Genomic DNA, 9,718 nt, shown 5'->3' on the forward strand with positions numbered 1-9,718 from the left:
TTAATTCTAACATACACCTTGCATTAGTAATGTTGGCAGAAAAAAATTAATTACTGGATGTAAAGAATACTTTGCGCTGCAATAATGGTCATCAGATCTTTTTACCAAAGTCCTATCCCACTGAGTTAAAAGGACTAGGGTCTAGCAGAGCCTGAGCAGTGCCTGTGTATTTTTTTCACAACGAAAGCACAATTTATGCAAAACACTATACTTCTACATTTTATAATTAATTTTCAAATGCTTCACCTATACATATTTTAATAATTTCTGATTTATCAGATGGTATCTATAATAAATTTTTCTATATTTCAATAAATGAAAAGAAGGCAGTTTCAATCCAACAACAGAGTGCCACACAATATAGGCCTGTCAGGCACCAATTTTTACTTCTAACATGTAAGTTAAAGGATAAGGAATTTATAATGCTGCCTGTGAACGAAACCACTTTTCATACACAAATGTGATCTTTTTTTTTCCAAAGGGTAATACAACAGTACATTTACATAAACTAATCCAAACAATCTATGTATTTGACAATGGCAAACCTCACACAGACTGCCTATTGTTGGTTTACATCTTGGAGTTCTTTATGTTGGCTTGTAACACTGCTCTAGCTGTCAAAGGTTTGACTTGGACTCCAAATAAATGGTTATAGAAGTGCTGTGCAGCGATATTGGACTTCTTTGCAAAAGAAAACCTGCTGTGTATGAATTCAAAAGCTATTAATTTTTCAGTCAAAAATATTCATGCCTATTTCTTTTAATAAAGAAACACTGTGCTGAGCAACTGAGAGATAATGTTGACTAGTGGTACAGAATTTTCAATAGAGCAGTTAAAAATAAATTTAGTAGGAGGTCCCCAACAAAGCTATAATTTTCCAGAATGTAAAACATTTTTAATACTAATCAAGACAGCCCTTTTCCCCCTGCATTCACTTTTTTTTTTTTTTTCCGCTGCTTTTCCCTGTTTATTAGCTGTTAACACTAATCTTCATGGCGACACCGCCTGGCATCTCCGTAGCCTACAACACCCGCCAAAGCTTCCTGCCCTCCACGGCTGAGCATCGATCACTAGCTGCCTTGCCAAACACCGCTCGCCTTCTTATGATTTCCTCCCTTTAGTTTTTAATCCTTCCTCCTGAGGGGCACCGCTGTTATGAAAGGCCTCAAGGCAGAGTGCTTTGAGACTCCCAGATTATTCCGCTGTTTTAATTTTTAATCCAGTAAGAGCTATAGAAACCAAACCTCCTCCCCATTCTGTTGGGTCTACATACTTTGCCAACAATGTGCTGAGGCATTTGCATTCAGGCTGAGGTGGATATGAGGAACCAGGAGAATGCTGTTTTTATAGACTCTGTACGTAGTCTCCACTCTAGAGAGCTGGTATCCACTAGATCAAGCAATTTGAGGAATCTCAACAGCTTAAATGGAAGGGTTCATACCTACCACTCAACTCTCTCCAAGACGGCACCGAAATTTCCTGTTGACTTTGACATCTGCTCCAGCGCTGCCGAATAGCCTGCAATTTTCTATCTAGTAGCCTCCCTATGCACTTCTGCAGCCATTTATTTCCAACTACATAGAAACTGAGAAATCCGTTTCTAGTAAAAATGGGTGCGCGAAGTGTTTAATGATTTTATGTTCTCTATCTCTGTAATGTGTTCTGTTTCAGACATTAATTTTGTCTACCAACTGCATCTTGGCAGGCTACCATATTTGCTGGGTTAATAGTCTGACTCCTTTTTATTTCGATCACCATAAATCACACATATATGGGTGTGTGTTTGCTTTATTTATAGAAAAAAAAATCAGTCAAAACAGATAAACCAATACTTTGTCATTATGCTGCATCATTGCATATTGATTAAAATTGCTCGTACTAACTATAGATTGTCAACGCTCAATTAATTTTCACACAATGACTCAAAGCAAAATCAAATAAAGCCAGTGTACCTTTAAATCTTACAAATCTTAAAATCAAGAAGCAAAGCACTCTCTCCACTTTGAATAATCATGTGAAGCTCTGAGGAACATTTTCAGCATTAAGGGGTTAGGAGAAAACAACAGCTGAAGAGTCATTTTGGGCAGGGAAAGATGGTAGACTTGTCTTTCTTGGGGGAGTACCCAGGAGCTGGCTTGGCCTGCAGAGGCCCTGGGTGCCGTGCAAGGAGGAGTTTATGAAGCAGCTGACCAACCCCTCCTGCCTTGTTGCTTTTTCTAAAGAGCAATCTGGGGTGGAAAAGGTTTCGCTTCTCAGTTTCAACAGTATAAAACCTGATACCGAGTAACTGCTTATCATCGAAACGTGCAACTAGAGTCTGTTCTACTGTAAATGTCTGTCAGAGAGAAAGCCAAATAAATATACTAAATATAATTTAATTACATCTCCCTCCTAACACCTCCTAAGATTTCATGCAAGTCGGACCAATGTAAAGAGGTTTACAGGCCAGAGAAAGGCCCCCCACGTCAGCTTTGGAGTCCAGTTTCTGTGCCCCCCCGAAGGAGGGAGGATGGCGAGAAGGGGGTCCCTGTGGCAGTGCCTCCTGCAAAGCCCCAGCGAGGGAGGCGTTTTGCATCTCCTCGCTGCGACAGGCTGCACACAGCGAGCCACGCTTCGCATCACACGCCCAGGTGGGAAACAGGAAAAGAGGTTTGTTGTGAGGTTTTGTTTGCTTTCTGCACAGTTCAGTACTTACGGGCTGAGGGGTGGCTTTTGGTTCAGTTGACTTCACATGCAGGTGTGTCATCATGGCTTGCAGGCGCTCTTTATCTTTTGCAAGCTGAAGGGGGGGAAAAAAATGCTCTATTACTTGTAGGAATAAAATCCAGTCTCTGCTTATTCCTAATTAAACAGTTGGCACCAACGTGCAAGACAGAAGAGTTTTATTGCTGAGCAGTTTGGAAATTGTATATGGTCTTTTTGCAAGGCAAAGCTAACGCTTGGTGCTGGGTGTCAGTGCTTCCCAAAGCAAAATGCATTAGCCCTTGAGTGAGAAGAGCTAGACCTGCTGGCACCAAGAGGTTCACTCTAGCCCTGACAGCTAAAAGACAACAGTGAATCATGTTTATTAACCAGCCCCGCTCCAGCCTGGGAGGCGCAGCAGAAAGCAAGCTACGCATTGCCTCCGTGATGCCTTTTCCTCCTTCCGTAGCAGAAAACAAGCAGCACGAGCAGGCCGCAGCTTTCACGTCACGTGCAGGCGTTGCGGCACCGCACAGCAGGCAGGGAGACGGCGGTGGTTAAACCACACGAGGCTCCGCGGCGAGTCACGACAGGCGGCCTCGGCGCTCTGCTTGTCCTTGAGAGCTGGCAAAAACCCCGTGGGGCCGGGAGGGGAACCCGAATCCTTTTGGTGCATGCATGAGGGAGCAGGGTGGGAAAGCTGACCATGTCGTCCACCGCATCACAGCCCACAACTGGGGCCAAGCTCCTGTGCTGGATGTCAAGGGCTGTCCCTCACTTTCTCAAGTGTCTTGAGGTTTTTTCCTTGGGATCTGCACCTGGTTGGTGTCTCAGGATCACACCCTGCACAGCTGTGGCCAGGATGGCTTCCCAATGCATTTCAATTGCACTGGCCAGGCACTAAATCTCACTATTTTTGGAAACTTTTTTTTTCTATAAGCAAGTAGGACTTTTTCCAGCTGCTACTAAAAAAAAAAGAAAAAAAAAAAGAAAGAAAAGAAAGAAAAGCAGGATGATATTATGAAATAATACTAATGAAGAAGGCGTGTTAACCTACATGCTCCTGTTTCCAGCAGGACTTGGATCAGGTTCTCACAGATGACAATTTTTACGGAGCTGAGTTGTGCTTTAGACAAGCCAGATTCCTGGTGCCAAGAGGAGAACTGTGCTTGCATTCCAGTGAAACTTTAAACAACCTGCCCACCTTATCACAGTCATCTGTTTGTAGCAGCAAAGTTGGGCTAAGTGTATATAAAAGGAGACGTGGTCATAAATCCCCATTCATAACCTTACAGTCAAGGTTGTCTCGCTCTTCACAAGGCGAGGGGTTTCGGACCGTGCCAGAAAGGCGTCATGATGGGATACGGTTTGGCACACAAGATTCCAAGACAGGAATTAAATAAAGGAAAAAATGGTGTCACCGCTGTGTGCTCTGGAAGTGCAAAAGCAAAATCACTGGGCTTTTCAAGCTGCTTTTCTGTTCTTGGTCAAAAACCTCCATGGCAAGTGAGAAGAGCTGAAGCTGATAGCAGATCCCCTACTATCTATCTCCAGATCTGCTCTGGATATCACAGAAGAGCAGTGACGGGCTCTTATCATAGCAATGCAGTAAGAACTTCTCCCTCTGAGAGTCCTCCGAGGACCTCTTCAGAGAAAGTAGAGGTCTCTCCCCTCAGCTGCTGTGCTTTACCCAAAACAAATAATAAATATCTTACTCTCAGTGCAGCTTTGTTGGGCGGTCTCTCATTCTTAGCAGTCAGCGGGCACTGGGGCTGCACAGCAGGGTCATCTGTGCATGACATTTAGGTCTGCAGGCTACTGCAGAAACCAAAGCTCTAGCCCAAACAAACAAAACGCAGGCACCTGAAAGCCTCCTGCTCACAACAGAGCAGTGCCAGCACGGAAAGGCACCTGGGCAGCGCGGGGCACACCCTGCGTGGTGCTTCCTCTGCGTCCCCTTGCTGAAACGGAGCAATACTGCACCCCCAACAGGCAGGGTTCTTGCTTTTATTGGTTTTAGTCATCATCTTAGCACGCTTTTAATGCAGTTTCTGGTGGGTGAACGTTATTAAAGATCCTCTCGACATTTCAGGCAGACACACGCTAGTGTTTTGTCATAGTCTAGGAATTCAAACACTCACTCAGTTAGGCAGGAGTTTAAATTATGAAAAATAGAGGTCTCTCAGTTTCAAAGCACTGAAGAGAAGTAAAAAAATCTGAAGAATTTATTTAAACTGTTTTTCCCCTAGGTCAGGAAGCAGCAGTGATACCAAACCAGAACGTCACCAGCAGCCCCTTCGCTAAGCAGGGTGATTCAAGAGAAGTCACGACGGCTGCTGGGCCGCTGATGGGAGCGAGTGCTCACTGGTGGCACTCACTGGAGTGCAGATGGTCCCGAAATGGGGATTGCCAGTGGGCTTTGAGGAAAATGCTCCTGATCTACTGACAGTGTTATTGGGCAAGAGACTGTTATGAAACAAAAATAAACTGATTAATGCAACTCTTGAATCAGTCTGAAGAGCAGTGCCTCCATGCTCTTGGTGGGCTCTATTTGCCACCAGGGAATTATTTGCCACCTGCTGGTCTCCTGTGACAGCTACTTAGTCTAGAAAACTGCACTTGAGTGTATACACCCAGCTCTAATTTGGAATCACACTGGTAGCTCTCTCCCTTGGCACTAGCATCGAGCAGGACAAGGGAAACAGAGGGAGCCATGTCCTTGCCTGGGGCTCAGCTGGCACCTGCAGACCTCCCGAGTCCTGCTGGAAAAGGTGCCCCTACCTCTGGGTGCAGAACCCTCCCCTGAATGACAATGCTGGCTGGTGGCACAGGAGAAAATACGGGAGGAGCTTTTTAGAAGAACAAGGGCTGTAGATCTGTAAAAGCTTCCTGTGGTAAGGACTTAGAGCTGCTGGTCCAGCCTGAAAAGTTTACATGTTCAGAGAGGGCCTGGTAAAATTCAGGGTCAAGAGCTTATCATTTGAAGATCCAATACTAAGGAGCAGATTAAAAACAGCAAGTTTTCAGTGCAGATTAATACATGAGTTCTGCTCCCTACAGGGCACATGAAGGCTCTGACAACACAGTCCCATCTGAAGCCTCATTCTTTTTTCCTGTATCCTTTTTGAATGGTCTAGATGGCGAGAGTTCTCAGATGGGCACCCAGTTCTTCATGGAAACCCTCATTTTGTGAGGCTTCCCCCACTCACGGTTCCACCAGCTGGTGGTGGAATTCTGTGGGGTTCCACCATGGCCTAGGTGCCTCACAGTGCTTCCATGGAAAACCCTTCCAGAGCAAGGTACATGCATCCAGTGCTTTGCAAGCGTGGACGCCAGACACATGCCTTGGCCTGGAGAGGTTAAATCCTAAAACTGCACCTGCTTGAAAAGCAGAAGAGGGAAGGCCCTGAAAGCTCAGGCCAGAAGGGGCTGAGGAGGCAGCATGAAAGTCCATGGACCAAGGAGCAAGAGAGAAGGCATTAGGCACACAGGGTGCAGAAACTGTAAAGGAGGAAAAACAGAAAATAGCGGCAAGGAGCAGGAACGTGAAAATGGAAACCCAGTGAGGGCATTCAACGGGAGCAACATGGCCAGATCAACAGGAAGAGGAGATCACTTCAGCAGCAGGATTTTGGAAAAAGACCAAGGACAAAGGAGAAGGAAGCCAGCCATGGGCAGTGTGAGAGACAACCAAGACATAACCTTCCCTCCTGTTATGTGCTTATTAGTAAGGCTGTGTACTAGAAAGGTTCAGGATCCATTTTTCAAAAGTGTCAATGGATGCTTTAGGAAAACAAGCCCACGCAGTGTTTTCAGTCCCCTGAAAATGATCAGCTGTATTCGTGTTCTACTGGGAGATATTTTTTTTTAAGAAGTGTATCAGAGCCTTGTTGCTGTCCTGAAATGTTTTTCCACTCAAAGCTGGTGCTGCAAAATGAAAGTCATATTCTAGCTAAGATCTCACTAAGTATAGGGAAGTGTTCCTGTGTTTGTGTTTTACCCAGCAGCCCAATTCTCACTATTTATAATGGCAACAAATGATCATGTCAAGATGGTTTAAACAAAGTGAAATATGAGAAGATCTCTACCTTGTCTGCGATATTTTAAATGTTTGTGATGGAAATGCTGAGACCTAAGCTTCATGATACTTCTGCAAAAGGGCATTTACAATGAACGCAAAACATATCTGACCTGTTTTTCCCTTCAAAAAGTTCATTTAAATTTACTGTCTTTTAAAAAGACTGCATTTATCTCTGTCCATGATGCTGACAAAACTATTCTGTGTAAAATAAATAACATTAAAAAAAGGCTTGCATTTGTGTCCATCACATTCAAAACCTGAAGTGTTTCCCTCAGATGTAATGGATTTGTCAAGTTTGTGTCTCGATGGGGCTGTATGAGCATGAGAGAGGGCAGCAGCTGGGTCTTGCCACAGTGCTGGCCCCTGAACAGCACACAACGCTGCACAGCTCCGCTTGAAGGCAAAGCTTCTCATCACTGCTGAAAGTCATGTTGCAACTGGGAAAAGCTACAGGTCCCTTTCCTACCTGGCTCACAAAACTCACGCAGCTGGCCACAGGGCTGATTGGTGCCCCGGTTGGCAACTACTCCACTGGGGAGCGTTAGGTCAATGGTCTCGGTCCAGCTGCTCCTGCTCTAACACGCGGGGTGCTGCAGACCATGTCATTGAAAACTCTGCTACTGGGCTAGGCTTTCATTTTACTATGTTTCTCTGTGAAAAAAAGGGGGTCACAGACTGATAATGTAGGCACTGGAAGACAAATCTTCTGTCTCCTCCTGTGTACAAATTTATGCAGATTATCAGAGGACAGATCCACAAGATCATTGGAGAGAGAAGGGGGGAGTTACAGATGCATTTCAGAAGCAGGACAACCCTCTTCCTCCATCCATTCTTGATGGCTAATGTATAGATGGTCTCACTCTATTATTAACACCCCAGTCTAAATTAAGCCTCCAGTTCATCCTGTTTACTGCGCTAGTAAGACTGTTAGAAGAAGTCATACCAAATGTTTTTAACTTAGCCCTCATATCGCTGTGAAAATATGTTCTTGTCTTGTGGACTTTATGCTACGTTCCACGCAAGGACTCTAAGCTAAGACGTATTCCCAACGCTAAATGGCTGTGAATCTGTGAATATTAGTCACTGGTTACAATTAGTGTAATGCAGCACTGATAAACCTTTCCAAAGTATTGTCAAAGACGTATGGAGAGGCAGCAACCAGTGGTGGTGTCCTGTTCAAGTCTAGGGCCTCGTCCTGTAGTTCCAGGCACAGACATGCCCAGTAGCTGCAGGAGAGAAGGATTGCTTTCAAGCTGACTGCATGCTTTTCAAACTGACTGCAACTGAATAATCTAGATTTACCTTCAGCACGAGTTATTACTGCATCTTGGTAAAAGATTATCTCATATCTCAGTTTACCAGGAAGACTGCAGATTCTTTCTTCTAACTCCCAAGAAACTTGTTAAAATAACAGACCATTTCTCGTAACATTTTCTGCGAGACTCTGATATTTTATGACTGGTAGTTTGATTTTTATAAAACTTGTATTAAAATAGTTTATATTGCTTTAGCTAATAGTGAAAAAGTGTCATGACCAGCATGTTCCTGAAAGTAAAATTTAGGAAATATCTATGAAAAAAGGGTAATTTGTAAGATAAGAAGATAAAAGGATTTTTTTTAAAAAATGCTTATCTTGAAAAGTAACAACAAGAAGTTTAAGTGTGTTTTTGCTGATTTTTCTCTCCAACTATTTGAAGCTATAAATGACTTAACTCAGTAAAATTCCAAATGTAATTATCTTCTGTACTTAGCCCAAGGCTTTCCATATATCTCTACACTGCTGTCTTGCATACAAAATAGGTTTTTCAATAGCTGGTAACTATATAATGTACAACATTGTTTTAATTTCCCCTTCTTTGCTAACCTCTTGCCTACACGCAGACAGACTGTCAAAGGAGCCCAGCTAGAGCAGCGAGGTGCAGGGAGACAGAAAGAACTCAAAAGCATTTGGAAAGGCAGTTACACAAACAGGTCATATCTTTGCATTGCATTCAATATATTCCCATTTACCCTCTTTTTGCACTTTTAAAAAACTCATTTGCTACAAATGAGAAAATAATAATAATAATAAATACATGGAGAGTGTTAGTATATGAGAGACCACCAAACAAGCCAGGTTATGCAGCGTTTTGAAATAAACATCAACCAATTCCCCTGTATCAACATCTCGAAATGAAGGGGACCACATTCCCCTCGCCCCCCTCCACCCCGCCCGGTGGGTATAAAAAACATTAGATATGTACTGATGGATTTCCAATCAGTCAGCCTGTTTAAGTTTCCTATTTCTTTTCAAGTTACGGTTTAGAAAAGAGGAAATGAAGCTGCAGTTTCTTTTGACGGTTTTTAAAACTACTACAAGAAGGTTTTGAAAGCTGGTTTTCAATCATAGTGGGTAAAGCAGAACTCATTTTTTATCGCTGTCGAGAATTGGTTTTGATTAATACTGAGGTAATATTAAAATAAATTTTATTTTACCTGTAGCTCTAACTGCTGTACAACCTGCATTTGTACTCTACATTGGGCTGTACTTCTATCATCCAGCGCATGCTCACTGTTGAGATGTCTGTAACAATACACAGAAAATCATTAAGTGAAATGGATAAACAAAAAGGAAAAAGTAGTTACCAGGATGAATAAGCAATCTGAATGTTATCCAGCAGGTCTTTATCAGTATCGAAGATTTTTAAGACTTGCCTGATTTTTTAATTTTTAATTTATTTATTTTTTGCTCTGTCCTGCTTTTTGGCTTATGTATCCTCCCATCACTCATTGTATCTTAAGCACATTTTTTCACAAGGCAGCTCACTTGTAAATAACAGAAATTCTGCAGAACAGTTGTTTTTCCTCCATTAGATAATGAAAGTAGATCACAAATTTATAGCAATATTAGTTCATATATAATTTCATACTCCTTGACTGTAAAATGCTGGATATATCTAAGTGGATACATGCAAT

The 9,718-nt window shown here is 42.9% G+C and overlaps 1 protein-coding gene across 15 annotated transcripts in view; it reads right to left on the bottom strand.

Moving 5' to 3' along the window:
- FOXP1 (forkhead box P1) overlaps nucleotides 1–9,718 on the bottom strand; it is a 365,602-nt gene that overhangs the window by 28,030 nt on the left and 327,854 nt on the right. For all 15 annotated transcript variants that reach the window (XM_035338130.1, XM_035338132.1, XM_035338123.1 and 12 more), the window contains 2 exons: nucleotides 9,239–9,326; nucleotides 2,696–2,779 (listed from right to left, as the gene is read on the bottom strand). In XM_035338130.1, the coding sequence (XP_035194021.1) occupies nucleotides 2,696–2,779; nucleotides 9,239–9,326 (172 nt within the window). The remainder of the gene's footprint in view (nucleotides 1–2,695; nucleotides 2,780–9,238; nucleotides 9,327–9,718) is intronic.

This window comes from Oxyura jamaicensis, chromosome 12, assembly GCF_011077185.1.
Source record: "Oxyura jamaicensis isolate SHBP4307 breed ruddy duck chromosome 12, BPBGC_Ojam_1.0, whole genome shotgun sequence".
Taxonomy (NCBI): Eukaryota; Metazoa; Chordata; class Aves; order Anseriformes; family Anatidae; genus Oxyura; species Oxyura jamaicensis.